We start from the raw sequence: 24,382 nt of genomic DNA, 5'->3' as shown, positions 1-24,382 counted from the left end.
ATGTGTGTTTGTATTATATTTCCCTCCATTGTGTGTTTGTATGCGCGCAGAAAAGAGGAGCACGGAATAGTACAAGCTACGGCGAAAGCGAGAAGAGGCTATATATTAACACAAATAGGTGTACATCGCAACATAGACGTAGCAGCGCCGCGCGGCGCTATATAATTGCATAAGTAAATATGCAGCACAACAAAAGTGTGCAGGCCACTTTGTGCGTGTAGTAGTTAGTGCGACAAAGAGAGAAGGGAGAAAATTCGCGCGCGGAGCATGCAGACTTAACCTCCTCGTCCGCTGTGTGGGTATAGAGTTGTGATAGGCGACGACAATCGAACTGCTGCGGTATAGTGCAGTGTTGGCCCCCAGCGGCGCGTGATTCCAGAGAGATGACGGATATCGGAGCCTCTGCGGCTGTGTTTACAAACAGCGCCGGCGGAGACCTGCTGCAGCAGGCCTTTCAGCAGGTCGTCGATGAGGAGGATCAGGACGGTGCGGCGGGTGACTTTGTCGCTTTTCTTCACAGCGATGCTGCTGGCGAGTCCCAGGTGATACAGCTCACGGCAGAGCAGGCCGCGGCCTTGGGCATAACCTTCAAAGTCGACGATGAGCCTCTGCAGCAGTTGCCTGCCGAGACGACACCTGGCTTTCAGGAGTTCGAACAGCCACAAGAACAGCAGCAGGTACTCAGCCAGAAGGAGTCGCAGAGGATCATCAACGAGTTGACCCAGAGCGGACTGCTCAAGCACAGCGATGCTGCTGATCAGAGCAGCTTCTGCGACTGGACTGTGCAGCAGTCAAAGTATGTGACAGTGCGATTGTGTTTTTGTGGTTCTTTTTTGTAAGTATGCGTAAATTAATGGGTTTGTCTTCTTTGTAGCGGTGACTGCGAAAGTTATCAGCAAGATGTGATGGATTCCAATATAACATTAGAAACAATGAAACTAGATGGCCTACAGCAGGAGCAGAGAAGTGATGTTACGGAGCATTCTAATCAGAGTAATGGACTGATACAGGAGCAGGAGGTTCCAAAGAGTGTGGAGGCACAGTGCAATGAAAATTTGTTAGAGAACAGGATACAATTCAGCATAGCTTCTAACAACGAGCAAACTGACAGTATCACGGAATCCCAGGCACAAATATTACAAAGATATCCTGTGATACTGCCTTCGTCTCAGTTTATTATCAAGCCAGCACAAACCGTTCTCACACCTGTAAAAAACATCAGGATATTGCCCAATACAAGTAAAATAACGACCACAGCACAAACTTCACAGAATTCTTTACTCCTGCCAAAAGCAACGCTGTTGAATACTGTATCGCCACGATTACTTAAGGCTATGCCCATGGGGACCCAGTTCTTAAGCACAGCAAACAATATACCTACACAGATATTGAACACGTCTAGAATGTTTGCCAAAACTAGCGATAGCAGTAGTACTCAGGTGGCCAATGAACCGCTTTGTAGATCGACAAAAATTAATACTGTGCCCACACAGCTGACACAGAATTTGGTGAGTTTAGCTCTCTATACTGATTGAAACCAATCATTACAATCTTATAAGACAAATACAAACATTCTATTTACAGATTCGTCAATCACCTGCACAAAAGCCTGTGCAGACACAAATCCAAAAGGGAAATTTACAACAATTTTTCACACCTGTTTTGAAAACATCAAATGTACATACAGCAGGGAAAAACGCTTCTCTGCTGAATAACAATGCTTCAAAACTGAATACTTCAACACTTAGCTACAAGACTGTACAGTATCCCTCGCAAATGTTAAAAACCACTCATGTCAAAAGTCCAGTAGCGTCGCTTTCCACATCAAAAAATAAAAATGCAAATACACCAGTGATATTTAGAACAACTCCGGTAATGAAGAGTGATGATCACAAGCCAACTTCCATGTCGACTCCGATAATGAGGACGCAAACTTCCAATACCCCAGTTTCAATTTTAAAACCCCAAGCTAAGGCTGTAAGCAGTAATTTTATTAAGCAAAGCTTACCAACTACATTTGTGGCGCATAAAAGTCCTCAAACAAAGCCCATTGAACTGTCAGAATCATTAGGTTTAAAAACTCTGGCTGCCGCAAAGTTAAAACAAAGCATGAATTCTTTTATAAAAAACATAAAGAAGAAAACTGTACCTACAAGTATTCCTGCTAAGCAGGAATCAACTGATGCCAATAAGCCTCTAGGTTCCAGTGAAAATCCTATACAAATTGTTCAACAGGGCACAACATTTCACAGGTAAAAACATGTCTCAATAAATTTAATGTAAAAAAATTGAAAAAAATAATCATCTATAATGTAAATACAGCATAGAACCCACAGTGAATGTATGCTATGAAGTTGCCCATGCTACATCAAAACTGAAACAAAAAATAATAATTTAATTACCTTTTTCAGTATGCAACATTTAACTCAAGCTCAATTAAAGCAAATAGCTCAGGTTTTGCATCAAAGGAGCCAGGATTCTACAAATCCCAACGAAAAAGTTGTATATAGGTATGAAAATGCGACCAATTAACGAAAAAAGCTTTTGTGAACGACATTTCTGATGGTGCAAATTGTAACTCCCTATAGACTAGTTTTTCCGGACGAAGCTGATCTGAAGATGAAAAGTCCGACATCGTTGCTGAAAAATCGAAATGGTAAGCGCGGAAGACCTAAAAAGAGCGCAATCAAGCCACCTACTGCTCCTGCCAAACCCGTACCGGAAGAGGAACCAGAAGATTCAAAAGTAAGATTCAAGACTGAATACACCGTTCATAATTACATCACGAAAAATCTTAAATCCAGTGAAAATACGCAAACTAAAAGATTTCGCATTTTCAGGATGACCGTAAGAAAGTAGTGGCACGCACGAGGTCAGGCCGACTGTCGCGTCCGCCTCGACACATGGTGCGTGACTACAAGCACTTGCATCATTTGGACTTTATGCAACCAGACCTCGACGACTCGGATGGTGGATACAGCGACTACAATACTAACGGAGGTAGTAACAACGCAGGAGGTATTACGAATGGTACTGGTAAAGCCGAACTCGAGGACGGCACTGGCCATAGGACTGAACTACTTGCCGGCCTCGAGATGCCCAAGCGCAAGATCTCCGATCACTTCAGGTGTCCCACTTGCAGCAAGATCTATCTGGGCAGAACGCGAATGGCCAGGCATTTCGAGATGCATCCTGATCACGGAAGCATTGACCTCTTGCCACCGCCCACAGTTGATCCGGATCCCAACAAGGTAAATACTTTTTGCTACGATTTATTTTTTATTTTTTATCTGTAAAGTGCGAAATTAAAGAAATTATGATGTGTGTTCAGACGCCGCTTCAAGATCCACTGAAACGGAAGGGTAAAAAGCGCGGTCCGTGGGCTTACGTCACTCCTGAAGCAAAGTCTGAGCGTCGCCAGCTCAAACTCCGTGAAGCCATTTCCGTATGCGAGAACACGGAGATAGCAAAGATAGCCGGAAAACCAGTAGCCAATGCACTCTCGTTGTTTGATCTTCTACTCCTCAAGTCTGGCAACAACGTGCGCACTTTTCTTTCGGAGATAAAGGAGTTGGTCGAACGAATACGCGAGAAAACCAGCACGATGCTCTCTATTGCTAATAACGAGGACAAACTCAATGAAAATGTTGTTGATCTCAACGGTGAACTGCTTTGTGACGTGCTAGCGTTGAACTCGGGATTTTACAGGGTTAATGAAGCTGTTTGCTCAGAGGAACCTGAAACGGAGGAAAGAAATCCCAGTGAAACTTTTGAAATTGAAGGAGAAATCCCGCCGCCGAAGAAACAGAAGACCGACGGTGTGTTAGAAGAAGGTGAGGAAAAATTTGTATTTGTTGAGTTATTATTCGAATCGCGCATGTGATATGTTAATAACTGATAAACATACTCGATTTTTCTGAACGTCACATAATGTTTTTAAAGGTAAAGAAAATATCGAAGAAAGATTATCCAGTGGTTTCTCTGAAAGTTCAGATCTGAGCGTATCAGATTTCCTTAATGAGAGAAGAAACGATTCTATAGTAACCTCAGCAAACTGCCCGGAAGTCCTCAGTGCGTTAACATTAATACCGAAAAATAATTCCGCTTTTTCAACGAACGAAGTTTCGACCAAAGTCAACAACGTCTCAAAGGGGTTAAACTCTGGCGCCGAGATTCAAACCACTGACAATCCTGGTTTCCAGAAACTGAGCATCAACGTCTCGGCAAAGTCAAGTCCTGGGTTCATGAAAGAGGCTACATTTACAAAATTGGGCGAGAATCTGGACTCCAGCTGCAATGATGTATTTACGAAATTTAACGGAAATTACGATCAGAACAAGCTGGAAAACTTGGAAAGGACGTTTATAAAATTAGAACCGACTGAGGAAGGATTCATTAAGTTAGGTAATATAATAATACTACATACGAACGTTATATTTTTATAAAAATAAAATCTTATAGCTTTTTTTATCAAGTATACTTATACATTCATTTTGATTTATTTGGATTAGAAAATGGCATGCTTGGAGCATTTCATCAAGAAATCGAAGATTTTGGAAAAATACAGAATAACGGGTTTCATTACGTATCAAGTGGAGCATCAGATGGTTTTAGAAAATTAGTACCTAAAACACCGACAAGTTCGGTAACGGTTCCTAATGACGACAACATAAAAATTGACGACGAAAATAATGACCACGAAATCGACGATAATTCAGTTCAAATAACGACAAGCAGCTGCAGTAGTAATAATCCAGAATCAAGTATTTTTGAAGCTTCGGATAACTTGGACATTTCAAAGATGACGAATTATGATCATATCACACACTTGGATATTTTAAACAGTAGTGGCGCAATAGATAAGAATCTCTTAATTGACGAGAAACTCGTAGAGCATTTGCACCTCGTGGATAATTCTAATATTGTAGATGAGTTAGTATCAGAACGACTGAAAAGTATGATGCCAGAAAATCTGCTGGAAAGTAATTTACTTCATAGCAATGATAATTTAGATACGGAACTCGATTTTGACGAACTAAGCGAAGAATTCAATAGAAACACTAGGAGTTGATAAGAAGATTTCAATCTTTTTTTCCCGCAGAGAGGTAAAGTTACTGAAAAATGTTGTATTTTGAAGATTAAATTTTACTAAATCGTTAATTTTTTTTTGTAAGGTAACCCTTGCAATAATTAATTGTTTCTTTTTTGTTTTGTTTTTTTTAACAATGGAATCATCACTATTTTCTTAAAATGTAAGCTTACTGTATATCATATTTGTTAGATAAACTCGTCATTGTTTATCTAAGAATTCTCAGAATCATATTAAAGAGATACATTTATTACGAATTTTCCTACTTTCTTGTATGCTATTTTTTCATGCATATTTAACTTTAAATACAGGGAAAAAACCAAAATTATTATAAATTTTGCCTTAAATCAAACTTTATGATATGAACGGTATTTGTCAAAATCACTAACTTTACCTTCTTACCGACTATTTTGCATGAAATGTACAGTGTATAAAGAAAATTCATATTTTATTACAAAATTGTACAAGTAAAAAGTTATTTTTATCGAATATTTAATCCTGTTTTACACATATTGTATTTAAATAACGTGTATAAGCCCACATGACTGAGATTCGTGCTCCCTAGAGCAGTTATATTTTAATGTAAATTGACGAATCTAAAATTCTTATATGTTAGGAAATAGTTTTGCGTATGCATGTACAAAAACATTCTGGTATACTTTAATAATAATTGAAGCCTAAGAATGTAAGGTTGATAAATCATCTCTTTATTAAGAGACGCACTCTAGTCTGCATTGAAGATTTCTGAATACTAAGATGAATTTTTGTAAATTAAAACTGAAACTTGTATTTCATAGCTTACGAAAATCAATTTTTGAAATACAAGATGCGGGACAAGAGTCACATTTATAATTTATTAATGTATATATGAAACTAGTGTACATTTGAGAGTGTGAGATTTGAGAAAAGATGAAGAAGATAATGGAATGAAATTACAAATGTAATTAATGCAATAATTAGAGTTGACGATTGTTCGATGCAATGTAAGCGAAATAAAATTTAGTGCAGCGAGAAGAAGATTGTCTATATCATCATAGTGTTCTATATTATATAAATATTCTATATAAACTATTGCGATCGTGAACTATGAAAAGCCGGTAATTTATAGAAAAAGACCCGAATGAATATTGATATAACTTGCAGTGTATAATTAAATACGTACAGTGTGAATAACAAAAATAATAATTATTTTGCGTATTATGATTTTCTTTCATGATACATACGTACGTGAATATAAAAGTTGCAAATGTGATTAACAGAACTGTTATGATATTTCAGCTCAAAATTCTAAGTGGCAGCTGGTATAATAACGTTAAATGAAATTAATGAAATATGTAATAAGGTTTATATGATAAAGATTGTATAAAATCAATTTCTAATACATCAAAAAAGCTTGAATTTGTTTAAATTAATGTTTAATATTTATGATACTACATAGGTGCTAAAAGTTTTAAATCCTAAAAACTAGGCAGTAATATTTTGCATACATTATTCTTTATTCTTTTCTTTTTTTAGATGATCTCAAGATTATAACTATAGCTTTGAATCTATATTTTTCACAGAACTTGTCTAGTTTTTGAATGGAAATAAATTAAAATTATGAAACAATAACAGCTTATTATATTTTATCCACCCAAAATACATCACATCTAGCTCATCTTAATTTTGTTTCAATAAGCATTGATTCTAGTTTTGTATTGATATTATCTGCGATCTGTGTTTGATGAACCCATGCTGCAAGATGTAGCATTTTCCAAGAGTCTTCGTGATTATGAGCTACATTTTCTAATATAATTCGTTTCACAGCTGCTTCCTTTCTATACGCATTGTATATCGTTTCTGCAGTCATTACTAAAAAATGTAGTGATTCCAAATTTTTAGATATTATTTTTAGCAAAAAAAGATATAAGTATATTGTTAGATTCAGAATTGATTATTTACCAAATTTTTCAACAGGCCACGTTGAAAATAAATTATTATCAGTTTTGTGTAAACAGGACACTGCCTTTACTTGCTTAGCCAATAGTTCTAAATTTGCAACAATTTTGTCCTAAAACAAACACAACGAATTAACACAAACTTTGGATTTTTTTCTATAGTTAATCGAGATTAGAATTTACCGCTTCATCGCAAATTTTTTCTAAATCTTCACAAGGAGTTTTGAGCTCCTCGGGGTAACTTTGGTCAACTTTTAAGCGAGTGATAGTTTTCAATAAAGAAACACCGTTCAAGTGAAGTGCATTCCATTGTTGTATGCTTGAGTGAATCTCAGCCGCTATATCTCGAACGAGCCTTGGATTGCCAGTAAGATTTGTTCCTTGGGATACCTTTGCTCCAGGGGATACCGTAACTAGAATTAAAAAAATTTTCACCATAACATTAGCCATTAAAATTTAAAAAACTTTTGCGAGAGTGGATTGTGTCAAATACATAGGCAAATAGTAATTCTTACGAGTAACAGGTGAAAATCGCGGAGATTCTTTCATCAGATTCTGCATTCCACAGACTGCGTTGCTCATTCACCTGTCATTAAAAACATCAAATCTTTACTGAGTAATGTACGAGATTGAGGTTAGAAAAATCGTATGTTTTTGTATGTAAACACATGCGATTTTCAATGAAAGACAGCGGCCGCATTTTGGAGCACATGTCGACTGAGCGCGATTCCCTAGGGTCTATAGAACAGGCGAAGTCATGGTTGCCAACAAAAGTGATTATTTCCAGACTTCCCCTAGTGACAAATGCATTTTCATAGTGTGCGAACATGTGCAAAACTATACGCGAAAATACTCAAATTATATTGCTTCCTCCCAGAGGAAGCTTTGTAATAGTAAAATTTTGAGTTTCTTCAAAACTTCTAGAAAATACTTTTTAGTGTGTTAGAAGTTCAAATCAAGTGTTTTTGGAAAATGTCCGTATGGATGTGTGTGTGTATATGTATACCGTAATATTTCAGGAACTACTTTGTCAATATCAATAAAATTTGACATGCATATAAACTTTTGGATTCTGAATTCGTGATAAACAGTTATTTTTTAATTTCTTAACTATATTTTTTATGGCCATTTTTTGATTTTTGAAAAACACTATTTTCCGTTTTTTTCAATGATCCCATTGTTACAAACAATTCAGCTATAATGCATTTGAAAGAGAATAAAATTACCTACTTTTCCTCGCTTGGTGCTCGGGATTGACCGCTTTGTTTGGCAGATAAAATGAAAAAGGCGATTTTTTTTAATTCATATTTCTGAAACTAAACGTCATAACCTCGCGAAAAAAATTATGTCAATGTGTCACGTGTCAAACTATACCCCATTAAAATTTCAAGATTTGACTACTTATTTTTTCAGTAATAAATCGAAAACTGAAAAAAATGAGTTTTTTTGGTGCCTCGATTACGGACGCAAAAAGGCCTTATTGCACTTGAGATTTCGGGAAAAAGTAGATATTTTATGTGTTTTCGCTAAGTTTATTGCACAGCTTTCAAACCCCTATGGTTCGTAAGATATCAAGGTTTCAATTTTTTTTTTTTAATTTTTTGATTTCTTATATCTCTAAAACAATATAGTCAAATGCTTCAAAATTTTATTTGGTGATTCACTATAAAAAAGCTACCTGCTGTTAAAATTTTAAACGACTCCATCAAGCGGTTTTCAACTAAAGAGCTAAAATGTAAAAATCGTTTTCTTGAAAATTGGGCGAGCGACCGATCTAATGAATAACCTGCTGTTTTGATGATTAGGTTGGTTAGGAACACATGTAAACATGCGTGAATTACTGTGAAAAAAAATTGACGACAGTGTTCGTATTCTATAATAAGAAAACAGAGGGGTCTGCAAACTTTTGGACAATGAATTTATTATTGACACACTTTTTGTATTTTTCAATAAATTCTTTCAATAATATTGTTATAATCTGGACTTTTTTTGAACACCTATTGAAATCGCCGTTAGAGAGTACACTAATTATTATATACTAACATCAATATAATACTTATAAAACAATATAAAAAAAAATACATACAAAGAGAATAGTATATTATGACACTGTTGTGGGAGATGGTTTTCTACCTTGTTCGAGGTTTTTCGCACGAGCGAAGCGAGTGCCAAAATCGAGTAAGGTAGAAAAACACCTCCCACAACAGTCTCATCCCTGATAGCACAGAACGGTTAAAAAACGTTTAAAAAGCGTTTAAAAAAATACCGGAAAACGTTTTTCAGAATTAGTTGAAAATATGTTTAAATGACGTTCATAAAACGTGAAAAATGTCCGCATCTTAGATTCGTTATTATAGAATTGGTTTTAAAAAACGTAATTTTAACGTAAAAAATACGTAGGATAAACGTTGCAAATACAGTAGATAAACGTTTTTTTTTAAGTAGTATTAAACGCTTTTTTTTAACAAAAAAGGAAGCCATACAGAGGTTTAATTATACGTTTTCGTATCGTTAATAAAACGTTTATTTTTAAACGCTTATCTGACGTTTTTATAACGTTATAGCAATTTATCAAGCCGAAAAATGCTTTTTATAAAAAAACGTTTTTAAAACATGAAAGGGATGTTTAATAAATGTTTTATTCTACACCAAAAATAAACGTTTTTAAAACATCGTGATCAGAGTTTATAGATTTTTATTTAGAGGTTTGTTACAAACAATTATATTCATATTGAATATTTAGCTTTTTTAAGATTAACTTAGATTAACAAACTTAGATTAACAATTATATTCATATTGAATATTTAGTATCTTAAAACTATATTTCGTTATATTTCATCTTATGAGTCCTCTTCATCATATGAGTCATCTTCGCTTAAAATCGGGTCAACTTTGCTACAAAAAATAATACATAATTTAAGGTAATATATATTATATATTTAATAATTAATATTCTTTATTGAACCCCTAACCTTCGTTTTCTTGATTTTCTTTCGTTTTTTCCTTTATTCTCGAGGTTTTCGTTCTTTTCTTGTTCTCTTTTTTTCGCTTCACTTTCCAGCCTAGTAAAACAAATATCCGTATAAAATAATTGTAGATTATATAATTTAATTAAAAAATGAAGATATTATGATGACAAAAATGTAAAATTTTAAAATTATTCCCATTGAATGTTTACCTTGCGTCTATTCTTCCTTTACTTGATTTTAGCCAATTGCCAACGGCTGTTCGAATGTCCTTCACTTTATTTTTCACAGTGCATTTCATAGCAGCAGCTAAAATTAATAAAAGTTATGTAAATAAGAAGATAAAAAAATAGAATTTTATTGATTTAAACTAAAATTTACCCTCTAAAATATGGTAGAACGGTTTGTCATCAAATCTCTCTTTCTCTAACTGGCCTTTTAGACTATATAAAACTCCTACGTTATCAGTTATAATTAATCTGAGGATGTTACGCGCAATTGCAGCACCATCATTTTCGCCTAGTGACTCGAAGTATTTTTTCTACAATAAATACAAGTAAAAAATTAATTACTTTATGTATACTTGTAAATATTTCGTATAATTAAAGGGAACGATTATCTAAACATTCTAATTTATAATCAGAGATAGCATTTCACAAAAAAAAATATAATTAGTAAATCGTAGATGCTAAAATAACGATTCGTACATAAAATTAAAACGTACAATAGAAAATGAGTAATTTGTTTTAAACATGCTTATTTTTAATTCAAAATGAAACGTAAAATAATACTTACAAATCTCATTCTGAATTCATTGTCGGTCTTCAAATGATTGTTGAATACATCAAACTGTGCCTTTGAGCGCAAAGGAAATTTCTCTTTGATCAGTATTCCTATATCAAATAATTCATTTGTTTTCTCCTCAAAGCGCGTAGTCTTCGTACCTTCGTTAACTTTTTTTCTGATCTGATTTGTTAGAATCGTCTGCATCAGCACTGAAAAGTGATAAATTTTTGAAGCTAGCTATGTAAAAATAATTTATTACACTGACCGTTAATGGAAACTTTGAATATTTAGAACGTCAGCCATAACACTTGTCATGTATCTGTTATATGAGAAGCTTTGACGTTAAAAATATTCAAACTTTCCATTAACAGACAGACGTACAGACATCGTATCTTCCAAAAGGTTGTATTAATAAAATTAAGTTTACTTACATATTGAATGAACGATTAAGTCCCTGTCAGACAAACTATTGATTTGAGCCACTGTTAGTATCCCTAAAATATGTATAAGAATCTGTTAGTAAAATTAAATTTTTTTTAATGATCATTCAAACAAGTCTTGATTTACACACCACTTTTGTCAAATGCTGCAATTTTCTTGCTCGGAGTTTTTTCTTTACTATTTGTATTTGAATCCTTGCCTGAATCGAAAAGTATATGTATTCTTATTTAATTGCCTGTACTGTTCAGAATATAAGACTATGAAAATTCTGCAATTTTCATAGCCTTCTTTCTGTAATGTGTGTGTGTGTGTGTTACTTACTAATAGTAGTACTTGCAGATGTACGGGGTACAGGATTTCCGTTTGCATTCTTTTTTTTTAAATTTGATCCTGACGACTGCTTTTTACGTTGATTGAGGGAGTATCTACTTGAATAATCTGCATATAAGTAATAAAAATTAATTTTTTAACATAAATATCAATGTAATCTATAATAACAATGAATTCATTTAAAATTTTATTAAAAAATGGAGATTGATATTTTTACGCAGCATCAAAAATTAAACTTTTTCAAACTTTAATATGAATTATTAAATGAAATAGAAGATGACCCAGAATTATGTTAATTGACGGAAATAATTACAATTTTTAAGACGTATTTACCTTTTCTTTGCTCATCTTCTGAAAAATCTACTTCCTGCCCATCATTAACATCGCTGAACGTCGATTGATTTTTCGACAAATTCGGATCGTTACTTAAGACGTCTAGTGCCGATGAGAAGCCACCGACTCCAAGTGTAGCATAATCTTGCTTATCGCCTTCATTATTTCCTTTAGGTGCTTGCACATCATCATCTAGTCAAATTCATAAATTTTATTATTTTTTATACACAAAATTAAATTCATAATGATCGCATTAATGAATTTTTAGTAGAATCATTTCGTTACTTGGCCGAATAAAAATATGTAAAAGAATTGATGTACAATTCCAAAAATGATATTTACAATCCCTATTGAAAAATCTCACGTGAGATCTCACATGAGATCTCAGGTGAGATCTCATGACAAAATCTCATGTAACCAATTTTGTGTTATAATCACCTTTTTAACCATTCTTAGTCGATTGGTAACATTTTTTGAAAAATTTGAACTTGGAAAATTTTTGGAAAGTCGGACTCTATTTTTCTAAGTCCAATTTTGTGAAAAATTTTCTAAGTCCAAATTTTTAAAAAAATGTTACCAATCGACTAAGAATGGTTAAAAAGGTGATTATAATACAAAATTGGTTACATGAGATTTTGTCATGAGATCTCACCTGAGATCTCATGTGAGATCTCATGTGAGATTTTTCAATAGGGATAAAGATCTATAATAATTAATAACAGAACATTATGAAACATTTAAAGTAATAACTGTTTAAATTTTTAGACAATTTATACCGAAAAAGACAAAAAAAAATATATTTAAAGCGATCATCTAATTATAATTTATCTAGCGATTTAGCATTGTGGCTATTATTAAATTAAATTGCGCTACTTACTAATAATAGTACTTGCAGATGTAATCGGTGCAGGATTTTTGAGATTTACATTGTCTCTTGCCGAACTGGCCGTAGAGCCTCTATCTGTACTCTCGTTCTTCCGGTCAGAGATGCTTAATTTTAATTTTTCGATATTTACATTACTCTGCTGAATCTTTTTAACTTTGACTAGATGGGATTGAAACTCTTTTGATGGTGTTATCGGGAAAATTAGAGTACCTGCTAAATTTGTGATTTGACATTGATTGTTTTTAAACTAGATATTATACTTTAACTATATATTTACCATTATTTTTTTTCGGTACTGTCCATTTCTTTTTTTTCCTGCTATTTTCATTATGATCGACATTACTCTCTATGTCGGAATTTGATCCTGCCGACTGCTCTGTAGGTTTATTGGAAGGTCCAGTATCATCATGTGCAGCTTGTGACATGTCGTCTTCTTCACTTACGGCGTCTAATGCCGATAAGAAATTATGAACTCCTGCTCCAACATGCCCTTGCTTCTCGCTTTCATTAGCTTTTTTATCTACTTCAGCATCTGCTGAAATTTAAGAATTTTATTAATTTATTCAAAGGCATAGGCTTCAATTTTGTACATCTTGTGTACGCAAAATGAAATGCATAATTGATAGCAATCATAAATTTTTTGTAGAACAGATTTCTTCATTTCATCGAATACAAATGTGTCAGTTTTTACGTCTGTATTTTCAAGTGATATTTCAATAAAATTTATAACCGAATATTATGAAACTTTTATAGTAATTATAGATAGCTTGTTATAAAATTTATAGCGAAAAAATCCGCGAAAAATAGTAAAACATTTGTGTAAGTTTTGTAGTAAATCTTTTTTTAAATTATCAACATTTATTTTAATTGAATTGTGTATAACCAATGCTCTGGTTTCTCTATAAACTGATATTTAATTTACCTTGTTTCTTTGACTCTTGTTCATCTTCGTCAGATTCCTGTGCGGGTTCATGTGCATTATCTTCCTCCTGTTTGATATCTTCTACATTATCCTTTTGTTGTGTATCTATTCAATAACAAGATTTATGAATTTATGGTGATTAAAAAAATTTTTTTTTTAAAATGACGCTAATATATTTATTTTTTTTTAAATGTCCTTATTTTTACAGTGATATACTTTTTTTCAAGATAGAGTAATATATGAATCATCATGACTTTAGTAATAAGAGCAATGCATTCAAATTTCTATATTCTATTCGATATTATTGTAGTTAAAAATTTTAAAAATATTGTCAATTTACCAATTAACATTTGCTTTGGTGGAGTTGGCACATCGTGCAAGGATGCTATAGTTGAAAATGGTGTTGAAATTTCATCCTGTTTGATATTTTTTCTGCTGCTTGTCTCCAATTCGTCATCGCCATTATCATCGGAAGACTCTAGCGCCCTTCTTTTAAGGTTTTTGCGATTTTTTGGATCTACAAGTTTCTCGTATTCGCCATTTAAATCTGACGTATCCTCTGCAAATTCCGCTTTCTTGGCAGCTTCTCCATATGTGTCACATACTGTTGAGATGATTTATTTATAATATGTAGATATATGTAAGGACAAGTATTACTATTTAACTTTATAAGAATGTTTCAAAGTAGCGCTATATTCATTATTAACTATTGCAATTTTAGGCATTTTGAATTCCAAAGAATGCATCTGTTTTACAAGCATTTTAAAACGTTCTTTTATAGTATCATTCCATCTCTCTTAACTAGTCTTGTTTAGATAGTAAATATAACTGTATTATAAAAAAGGTTTTGTAATCAACTTTACTATAAAATAGTACGTAGTATAAAATGTAGCCTATTTTATGAAAAATAGATTTACAATAACGTGCTAATAATATAATATCATGCAAACATTTTTTTACGTCAATATTCATTCGAGTAAACAAATGAAAAACAAATCTTTATTGAAGTAATTATGCCTGGTTCATGCATTTCGTAACGAAGGAAAACCAAAGTAGACGGGAAGACGAAATTTTAATTTGTACTAAGCGAGAAACGATAAAACAGCATCAATTGTTTGCATGTTTATAGAATAATCAAACTCAATAATGGTATCGCGCATAAAACAATTATTTTCTTTTTGCGCGACGATGCGGTGCAACAACTGCGTCGCAGATTATATCGGCCATCAACAGACTCTACGCTACGTGATTATACTTATACTCGCCTAAATACTGTACTGTCAGCACACGTAGTGGCGAATGCGACCGATCACGCGCGATCGACCGTAGTGTTCAAGCTCCGCCAATGAAGAGAGCGCGCCTCACTGCCGCGGCGGCGCATCGCTACTAACTTACCGTCGTCCAGCGGCGATATTTCAACGCGGCAAGGCACAAACTTTTCGCGTGCGGCCGATTCGTATGCCATCGTCCACGAGCGATCGGGCTTGGCCAATGAAAGAGCATCTGCATGTCACAGCAGCTCGTCGCTATGTCGGGTTCTCGCGAGCGGCGGGCGCTTTTATTTCCCTCCCCTTAAAAAGTGCAAGGCACAAAGTTTTCGCGTGCTGATGATCTTATGCGATCGTCCGTAGGTCACAGCTTGGCGCGTATACTAAGAATTTCGAGAGTTCAAGACAAACGCGAGGGAAATAAGAGCGCCCGCCGCTCGTGAAAAGCCAACACCGGCGAGCACATAAGACCATAACAATAAGACGCATTGCCAATTTGTACATAGAAATCTTTTCTATATACAGATATATGTACATACGAAGCAATGAAAGCTTGCGTTTACTTATCAAATCGTTTTAATGCCTATAGACGTGTAAAGTAGATAAATGTAAAATAAAAACATACCAGAATCCCTGTAAACTTTCTTCAATTTGCAAATAGACCAACTATCCTCAGGAGATTTGCGGGATGCGATGGCTCTTATTGTTTTACGATCATTTGTCCATGGTGGCCACATAGCATCTTCTCCATTATTAAGTATCCAAAAATCGGGAATGGCTTCAACTGACTCTTTTTCTTCACCATTTTCCGCAAAAACCACTACATACCATGTTCCTTGATCGTTGAAACAATTTTCGTCGTCCATTTTTGTGGGCAGGCTACTTCCGACTCGGCACTTCGGCAGTCACAGCACGTTTAAGAAAATCTCGGATAACAAAGAACGGAGGGAGTAGAGGAGGAGCATCGATGAGGGCTAACCCGCAAATATAACAGCTTCACCATGCCCACTATATACTCAGGTATAAGTTGTACAGCGCGACCCCACGGGACTTTACGAAAGCTGCGATCGCTATGAACAGGTTGACACGGGTATAGGCGTATAGGCATACCTGCTGCACGATAGGTACTTACGCTATATGTATAAGTATTTGCGAACTACAAACGTTTTTTCTTTAGAAGTCTTACGGAAAATTCTGGTAAGAACTGGTAGGAATTGTACGTTTGTACGTTGATACGAGGGTAACAGGACTGTATCGCACATGTTTCATACATATTGTATGAAAAATCTTCGACAGTTATTGTTCCGAATTGTCTCGTCGAGTGATTTGTATATTGATTGTAGTTGTGTCTGCATAATACACCAACTACAAGACACACAAAGTCCATCAGTCAAGAAACGCTGCATAGGTTAGTATATACAAGATGTCGCATTAATTATCGAATTGTAACGTTTTAGTGTTTACTCAATAGTTTCTATCGACTTTTAAAAATTATTGTTTTAGTTGATTATAACTGATAAGAGGAGAGTAATGGCAATCATTACATTAAAGCTGTATCTCTAAGATTTCGTGCAATCACTTATATTATTATTTAACGACAAGTGACGACCGTGATGAATTTTACTCAACTACCCCCTTCGAAATTGATATTTTTTCAGGCCTACGACTGATGATTTTTCATTTTATGGGTGAGATTTCAGATAAGGGTCTGATCAGGGGTTTCTGATCATACATTTATTAATAACTATTTTTGCTTTGGGGCGTTGTAAGACATTTATGACAAATGTTTTAGAAAGTTTCTTTTTGCTTTCATATAAAATCTGGAATACCTATAGAGCTGAAAATACGTATAGATATTTGTTTTACAATGTTGAAACATTGTATTAAGTTGGATTTTACTAAAAATTTTTTTTTTCAATTTTCACTCCGACAACCTTGTGAACTGTTTGACGTCGAAAGAAAATTTCCAGTTAACTGTTGGAAGGACAAGTAAAAGTATATCACCTAAGGTAAATTGAACTTGATATCTTTTTACAACATTCTAAAACAAATCTCCATACCAATTTTCAGCTTTGTAGGTGTAATAGATTTTATATGAGTCCAAGAAGAAAATGAGATGAACATCGGAATAGAAATTTCTTGAGGAATGGTTTTGTGGCTCTAATACAAACTCTATCACACCTATGAAGCTGAAAATACGTATAGATATTTGTTTTACAATGTTGAAACATTGTATTAACTTGGATTTTACTCACATTGTCTATTTTCATTTTCCACTCCTACAACCTTGTGAAAATTTTGACGTCAAAACAAAATTTCCAGTTACCTGTTATAATGACAAGTAAAAGTATATCACCTAAGGTAAATTGAACTGGATATCTTCTTACAACATTGTAAAACAAATCTCCATAACAATTTTCAGCTTTGTAGGTGTAATAGATTTTATATGAGTCTAAGAAGAAAATGAGATGAACATCGGAATAGAAATTTCTTGAGTATGGTTTTGGCTCTAATACAAACTCTATCACACCTATAAAGCTAAAAATACGTAGGATATTTGTTTAACAATGTTGAAACATTGTATTAACTTGGATTTTACTCACATTATTTACTATCATTTTTCACTCCGACAACCTTGTGAAAATTTTGACGTCAAAACAAAATTTCCAGTTCCCCGTTGTAATGACAAGTAAAAGTATATCACCTAAGGGAAATTGAACTTGATGTCTTCTTACAACTTTGTAAAACAAATATCCATACCAATTTTCAGCTTTGTAGGTGTAATAGATTTTATATGAGTCTAAGAAGAAAATGAGATGAACATCGGAATAGAAATTTCTTGAGGTATGGTTTTGTGGCTCTAATACAAACTCTATCACACTTATGAAGCTGAAAATACGTATGGATATTTGTTTTACAATGTTGAAACATTGTATTAACTTGGATTTTACTCACATTGTCTATTTTCATTTTCCACTCCTACAACCTTGTGAAAATTTTGACGTCAAAACAAAATTTCCAGTTACCTGTTATAATGACAAGTAAAAGTATATCACCTAAGGTAAATTGAACTGGATATCTTCTTACAACATTGTAAAACAAATCTCCATACCAATTTTCAGCTTTGTAGGTGTAATAGATTTTATATGAGTCTAAGAAGAAAATGAGATGAACATCGGAATAGAAATTTCTTGAGTATGGTTTTGGCTCTAATACAAACTCTATCACACCTATAAAGCTAAAAATACGTAGGATATTTGTTTAACAATGTTGAAACATTGTATTAACTTGGATTTTACTCACATTATTTATTATCATTTTTCACTCCGACAACCTTGTGAAAATTTTGACGTCAAAACAAAATTTCCAGTTCCCCGTTGTAATGACAAGTAAAAATATATCACCTAAGGGAAATTGAACTTGATGTCTTCTTACAACTTTGTAAATCAAATCTCCATACGTATTTTCAGCTGTATAGGTGTGATGGATTTTAAATCAGAGCAACATCGTATCAAAAATATCTGACAAAAGATAAACGCAAAAATTCTTATTAATGAAGTTATAAAACTGGCAAAGTAATTACATCTGTAGGCATTGTTTGCAAATCAAAAGTTCCTCGAGAGCAGGAAATAGAATGTTGATATCAATCAATCTATTCCTGACCTCAGAGGTTCCTTCCACTGCTGGAGTTTATATCTTTGTTGCTAAACTTAAAGGTCTTCTCCTGTCGGCAGGTTCATCCTCGCATGTTGCTCCTACAAATCTTCTTGGTCTCTTCTTGCCTCTTCCTCGAGAGTACTTCTTGTCAGGATGGGTACTTGTAAACTTTTCCTTGGCATCTCGATTATCACACATATTTTTCAAATCACTACACTTCACACTTTTTTAAATAATTTCACTGCTCTGCTTTTTTCACTAACACTTCACCTATTTTTACTTTTTAGGGTTATAAGCTATAAGCTATAACCCCAAAAACACTACAAACACTACTTAGATTAATTAAAGCACACTTTTGAAAAATATCATTTTTTTTTTTATGTATTAAAATATCAGCTGTGTTTGGTCAGTGTAAAACACATCCCAGGACTATATCAGCTGTGTTTTGAAATATTTGCTGTCTGCTAGCAGAACAGCAGAACGGTCGCTCTGTCCTTCTCCGATACATGGATTCTAATCTGCCCCCAGGTGGCGCCCGGGCGCGCGATATTTGAATTCAAATAAATGTCCCTACGTTCGATCGAAGCCTCATATGAGAAGCGAAACTAGAAATTTATCTCGAAAATAACGCAAAAAAATCTTATTAATACGCTTGAATTTATTTACTAAAATGTGTACGCGGAGCATAATATACATATATACTCTACGGCAAAAAAAATGTATTTTCAACATTTACAATAAAAATTTTATTCAGATTAAATTTATACAAGTTAAAATTAAAAATATTAGTCATATTAGACAAAAAATGAAAAATACGCAATTTTACGAAAAAACGATAAAAATTTTGTTTTAGTATTTTGATTATAACTTTGCGGGAATTTTTTTGTTGTTGATAAAAGGGTTCCAGGAGCGTGGTCTACGGAACATTTCATGTCAAAATAAGCAATAAAAAAATCAATTTTTTGAAATTTAAAGGTGTCGTGTCCCCTTAAATCCATCGCGGTAACCTGTTTTTCATAATGAAAATTATTATCTTTGACATATTACACGCAACAATTATTTTCAATACAAAATTTATAAGGAGTGCATGAATTTCATTGCTCTTGTTTATTATAGCTATGATCCATGTGTAGATGTATCCATATATGTTTTGAACAGAACTAGATCTTTAATTCATTCGTTTTTGTTTAGCTCACCTAAAGTCATCAATACCATTCAAATGAGAAGGAATCTTTGTTGAACGTTGTCATTTATACTGCATTAGGTTGCATGTTTAATGTTTTCTTTATCATGAGGCATTGCGATAATTAAGCTGATAGATATCGAGCCAACATTATTACTATTCATCCAGAAGTTGCCACTACTGTTTGCAGGTATGTATTTTTCCATGTATTAAAAAGCAATGCTTATGTACTTGTAATTATTTGCAAATTTAGCAAACTAATTTTTTTCTTTTTTCATTCATATTAGAACTGGTGATAACATCATAACGAAGACTTTAATTTGGTAATTTAGTCATCTAATCCAGATTTTTCCGAGGTGAGTCAGAAAACAAAGCAGGTAATGGACAAACTTATGTGACTAACTGTGCCTGACTTAGATTGATTTAATTGCAGTGTAATAAATCATAGTATGATATATCATGTGAGAAATATTTTTGTTTGGAAATCAATATTTGAAATAGAAGTAAAAACTCTGAAATTATTTGAATTTATAAATCTAATCAAGCATTGATATTGTATAGTAATACGTATATTTTACATTTGATGGTAACTTTAATTGAAAATAATTTTGTTACCTGGACTTTCTTCCACTCGCTTCTAATTCTTATTATTATTTAATTTTCATCTTACAATTTTTTTGACTTTTTGTTAATGATTTTAGATGCTATTCTTTCTTCCTTTAAGAGGATTATCAAGAGAGAGAAAGAGAGACAAAGAGAATCGTAAGATCAAATATTTGTTAATGTACTACAATTGGCAGTAGTTTTGATCACTTCTACGTATGATCGAAGCAGCAACAAGAAAAGTGTTGCTGATTTACATTTGTCTAATAATCTGCGCTAACGGCACACCCTGCCTCTTGACGCCCTACTTAAGTGACCACAAGGATTGTTCACTGTAACAGGTCCATAAACAGGCACTTTATTCACTTGAAAAGCAAGAGCAGCAGTTTATTAATACAGGTGTTTGTTTTTTATTCTTTAGAATCAGAACCTAAGCTTAGCCGATTTTCACCAGAGTTTCGTGCAGTTTTACATGCATAAGTAATTGTTCACTTTCTCGCATTCATTTATGAAAAGTTCTAACTTTGCTATATTCTATAATTTTTTAATAAATAAATTTAATATTATAATAATAATTATATTAATAGAATCTATTTTTCACAGACATATCCTAAAGCGGATTTATAGTATCATCAGTTTGGACTGACTGCAGGCGTTCCTATTGTCAATGAGTGAATTCTATGTACATGATCCAACTTATAACCCGACATTCCATCGTCAAGCAAGTTGATGTTGTACGTCAACTATTCATGTTCTTATAAGCGACACGAATAAACGCAAGAATTGTTCATTGCAACAGGCCTAGTATCGGCAGCTTCATTACTTCGAAAAGCAAGAGCGAAACTTTAAAACTGGTATTTGGTTTTAATTCTTTAAAATGCCAAGAAAGTGTTATGGCAAACCTTATACGACAAGGCATATCCGCCGACAAATCAGTGAAAGAAGAGCATCTATAATGAAAGATGTAAATGCTCAATTTTTACAATATCTTGACTTAGCCTGCCAAACCTTTGAAAATGATTGCGAAGAAACGAAGAACATAATAAAAATGTGAATAATACGGATACTTATGCAGATGATATGAATTTTGAAGCATGTATAAATATCTGTACACAAAAAGATAATACTGCAAGTTTATATTGTAAGCAATTAAGTGTAGAAAAATTCAATGAATATGATGTTTGCTCACAAAAGTCTCACAATGTACATAATAGTAATACTTTATCTACTGGTATCAATGAAATGCAGCAAAGTGATTTTGGAGAATCTGCAAAAGAAAGAACAGAGGCAAAAATGCATAGTGTTGATCCATTTATGCTTTCCTACAGATATTAATGACAGTGAAATAAGTAGTGACTCAGAAAGTGATTCACAAGAGACTGACAGTTTATCTGATAACAATGGAAAAGATGCCAAATTTGTTGATTCTCTTCGAAATTTCTGTTTGAAGTACATCCATACTATACCTCACGTTGCGGTCAATGACCTATTACATATCTTGAGGGAAAATACAAATACATATTTCCCAAAAGACGCTCGTAGTCTATTGAAAACGCCAAGATTTACGGAACTACATCAAATGAATAATGGACAGTATTGCCATTATGGATTAAAACGTGCCATTACTATTTTTGTGCTGAATTTTATAGAAAAAAATATAAACGTTGATTCAATACAATTGCTTGTCAACATCGATGGTGCTCCTTTAGCCACATCCTCCGAAAAGGGCTATGGATTATTTCATGCTCGGAAACAGTATTGAACGATGTCGAATTAGTTGGCATCTATCACGGAGAAGATAAGCCTCCCGACAGCAACACTTTAGTCAAAATGTTTGTGGACGAATTAATACTTTTATGTAATCATGGTTTCGAGTGTGATAGCAAAGTATATAAAATCACATTACGAGCCCTCATATGTGACGCCCCAGCAAAAGCTTATATCTTAAAAGTGAAATATCACACAGGATATTGCAGTTGTACAAAGTGTCAGAAAGAAGGTGAATGGCTAAATAAAATTTGTTTTCCTGGTGATATTGCTACTTTAAGAACAGATCAAGATTTTAGAGATTATAAGTATGTGGATGAAGAGTATCAACGTGAACGAACCATTCTAGCTGACATTCCGAATTTCGGATTGGTCACAAATGTTCCGTTAGATTACATGCATCTCGTTTGTTTGGGCGTAACGTTAAAATTAATTGAGCAATGGATAAGCGGAAGAAGCAAAGTGAAATTATCTGAATATCAGCGAAAAATGATATCTGACCGATTAGTGAACCTACAAAATATATGCCGTCCGACTTTAGCAGAAAGCCGAGAAAATTTCAAAATGTTCGACGTTTGTGGAAAGCGCACGAGCTTAGGCAATTTTGTTGTACTCAGGGCCCGTAGTACTATATATATTTTAGATGAAAATGCATATTTTAATTTTTACTCTTGCACGTGGCTATATCAATATTAGTTAACCCTATTCTGTCTTCTAATGATTGTTATTTACATTATGCTGAACAGCTTTGACGAATTTCGTTAAAAGTTTTCAAGTTTTATATGGTGCTAATAACGTGACGCATAACGTTCATAACCTTTTACATGTCGTTGGAGATGTAAGAGAGTACGGTTGCTTAGACTCTTTCAGTGCTTTTCGTTTCGAAAATCACATCCGAAAAATAAAGCAATTGTAAGAAAAGGGGATAAACCTTTGCAGCAAATACATCGCAGATTAGGAGAAATCGTAGCATGTAAAAACATATTCAGTGGATATAAATAACAAACTTCTGTATTGTCAAAAAATTATTATAATGGTCCTATACTTCCATCTCATCACGAGATAATCAGTTTCAAATTTTTAGAAAAAGCTCATTATACTTAAATATTGCTGATAGCAAAAGTAATTGTGTCTTATTAAAAATGGTATGGTCGTCGAATGCTTAAATTTCGTTGAAAACATAGACAAAAATCAGTTCATTATGGGTAAACCGTTGGAACAATCGATAACTTTTACTCTTATCCGTTAGATTCCAGGACTTTAAATATAAAGTAGTGAAATATAGCAATGAAAATTTACAATCATACTCTTGCGGATCGATTTTAGCGAAATTATGTAAGTTACCGTATAATGAAAACTTTGTAGTCTTCCCACTTATCCATACCTACAATTTGAAGCAAATTAATAATAATTTTTCATTAGAGTATTATGATCATGAAAATTAGTCATATAATGTATACAAGCGATCTGATACATGGTATAATCGAAATTTTATATTTAAAATCAAAATATTGTTAATCGTACGTTTTGTATATATTCTGCACTTACTATATTAAGACACAATATTTTAAATAATTATTGTTGTAGCCTGTTTTTGAGTAAAGAGAGCCACATTGTAAATTTTCTGAGGGCAATCTGAATGCTGCTCTCATAATCCTTTATAAAATAAATAATTGTTAATCACCTTTTGTTGTACATCAAAAGTTGTTTGTAACAAACCTCTAAATAAAAATCTATAAACATTGATCACGATGTTTTAAAAACGTTTATTTTTGGTGTAGAATGAAACATTTATTAAACATCCCTTTCATGTTTTAAAAACGTTCTTTTATAAAAGCATTTTTCGGTTTGATAATTTCTATAACGTCATAAAAACGACACATAAGCGTTTAAAATAAACGTTTTATTAACGATACAAAACGTATGATTAACCTCTATATGGCTTTCATTTTTGTTAAAAAAGCGTTTAATACTTGTTTAAAAAAAAACGTTTATCTACTGTATTTGCAACGTTTATCCTACGTATTTTTTACGTTAAAATTACGTTTTTATAAACCAATTCTATAATAACAATCTAAGATGCGGACATTTTTCACGTTTTATGAACGTTATTTAAACATATTTTCAACTAATTCTGAAAAACGTTTTCCGGTATTTTTTTAAACGCTTTTTAAACGTTTTTAACCGTTCTGTGCTATCAGGGAATACGATATT

General features: G+C 33.4%; 3 protein-coding genes and 1 long non-coding RNA gene across 13 annotated transcripts; 2 read left to right on the top strand and 2 right to left on the bottom strand.

The window, feature by feature from the left end:
• On the top strand, positions 1 to 6,700 carry LOC100679300. 2 transcript variants are annotated; one of them, XM_008205934.4, is made up of 9 exons: positions 1 to 796; positions 875 to 1,508; positions 1,585 to 2,252; positions 2,412 to 2,510; positions 2,589 to 2,745; positions 2,826 to 3,251; positions 3,332 to 3,833; positions 3,943 to 4,404; positions 4,512 to 6,700. In XM_008205934.4, exons 1-9 carry the CDS (start codon positions 384 to 386, stop codon positions 5,069 to 5,071), a joined length of 3,921 nt encoding a protein of 1,306 aa, XP_008204156.1. In that variant the 5' UTR covers positions 1 to 383; the 3' UTR covers positions 5,072 to 6,700. The 2 variants fall into 2 exon arrangements, with proteins under 2 accessions (XP_008204156.1, XP_003424758.1); XM_003424710.5 differs by having other exon boundaries at positions 2 to 796; positions 2,841 to 3,251.
• Positions 5,910 to 7,755, bottom strand: LOC100122564 (cyclin-dependent kinase 2-interacting protein). Its single transcript, XM_031931025.2, has 4 exons — positions 7,542 to 7,755; positions 7,210 to 7,439; positions 7,031 to 7,139; positions 5,910 to 6,940 (listed from the first exon to the last, which is right to left on the bottom strand). Exons 1-4 carry the CDS (start codon positions 7,606 to 7,608, stop codon positions 6,744 to 6,746), a joined length of 603 nt encoding a protein of 200 aa, XP_031786885.1. The 5' UTR covers positions 7,609 to 7,755; the 3' UTR covers positions 5,910 to 6,743.
• Positions 7,756 to 9,704: 1,949 nt separating this feature from the next.
• Positions 9,705 to 19,125, bottom strand: LOC116417564. 8 transcript variants are annotated; one of them, XM_031931083.2, is made up of 15 exons: positions 18,542 to 19,125; positions 15,584 to 15,854; positions 14,031 to 14,294; positions 13,691 to 13,795; positions 13,046 to 13,303; positions 12,760 to 12,981; positions 11,883 to 12,074; positions 11,541 to 11,657; positions 11,350 to 11,418; positions 11,210 to 11,272; positions 10,788 to 10,987; positions 10,374 to 10,533; positions 10,205 to 10,301; positions 9,999 to 10,088; positions 9,705 to 9,921 (listed from the first exon to the last, which is right to left on the bottom strand). In XM_031931083.2, the coding sequence occupies exons 1-15, from the start codon at positions 18,551 to 18,553 to the stop codon at positions 9,867 to 9,869; spliced, it is 2,175 nt and encodes a 724-aa protein (XP_031786943.1). In that variant the 5' UTR covers positions 18,554 to 19,125; the 3' UTR covers positions 9,705 to 9,866. The 8 variants fall into 8 exon arrangements, with proteins under 8 accessions (XP_031786943.1, XP_031786944.1, XP_031786945.1 ...); XM_031931084.2 differs by having other exon boundaries at positions 12,760 to 12,978; XM_031931085.2 differs by having other exon boundaries at positions 13,046 to 13,300.
• On the top strand, positions 16,231 to 21,426 carry LOC116417566. Of its 2 annotated transcripts, XR_004227817.2 has the most exons (6): positions 16,231 to 16,366; positions 19,807 to 19,988; positions 20,086 to 20,154; positions 20,500 to 20,742; positions 20,823 to 20,881; positions 21,005 to 21,426. It is a non-coding gene; the product is annotated as an uncharacterized LOC116417566 (long non-coding RNA). The 2 variants fall into 2 exon arrangements; XR_004345029.1 differs by lacking the exon at positions 20,823 to 20,881 and having other exon boundaries at positions 20,500 to 20,800.
• Positions 21,427 to 24,382: the final 2,956 nt, after the last annotated feature.

This window comes from Nasonia vitripennis, chromosome 5, assembly GCF_009193385.2.
Source record: "Nasonia vitripennis strain AsymCx chromosome 5, Nvit_psr_1.1, whole genome shotgun sequence".
In the NCBI taxonomy this organism is placed as follows: Eukaryota; Metazoa; Arthropoda; class Insecta; order Hymenoptera; family Pteromalidae; genus Nasonia; species Nasonia vitripennis.
The sequence above is the reverse complement of the archived record's forward strand: the minus strand, read 5'-3'. Positions and strand labels throughout refer to the sequence as shown.

Coding starts and splice junctions, on each gene's coding strand:
- LOC116417564 (XM_031931083.2), bottom strand. Junction 13,796..14,030: donor ACCAAAGCAAATGTTAATTG/GTAAATTGACAA, acceptor GTTATTGAATAG/ATACACAACAAAAGGATAAT. Junction 12,075..12,759: donor ATCTGCAAGTACTATTATTA/GTAAGTAGCGCA, acceptor GAATTTGACTAG/ATGATGATGTGCAAGCACCT.
- LOC100679300 (XM_008205934.4), top strand. CDS start 384: ATGACGGATATCGGAGCCTCTGCGGCTGTGTTTACAAACAGCGCCGGC. Junction 1,509..1,584: donor CACAGCTGACACAGAATTTG/GTGAGTTTAGCT, acceptor TTCTATTTACAG/ATTCGTCAATCACCTGCACA. Junction 2,253..2,411: donor CAGGGCACAACATTTCACAG/GTAAAAACATGT, acceptor TACCTTTTTCAG/TATGCAACATTTAACTCAAG.
- LOC100122564 (XM_031931025.2), bottom strand. CDS start 7,608: ATGAGCAACGCAGTCTGTGGAATGCAGAATCTGATGAAAGAATCTCCG. Junction 7,440..7,541: donor GCGATTTTCACCTGTTACTC/GTAAGAATTACT, acceptor TTTTAATTCTAG/TTACGGTATCCCCTGGAGCA. Junction 6,941..7,030: donor GTGGCCTGTTGAAAAATTTG/GTAAATAATCAA, acceptor TACATTTTTTAG/TAATGACTGCAGAAACGATA.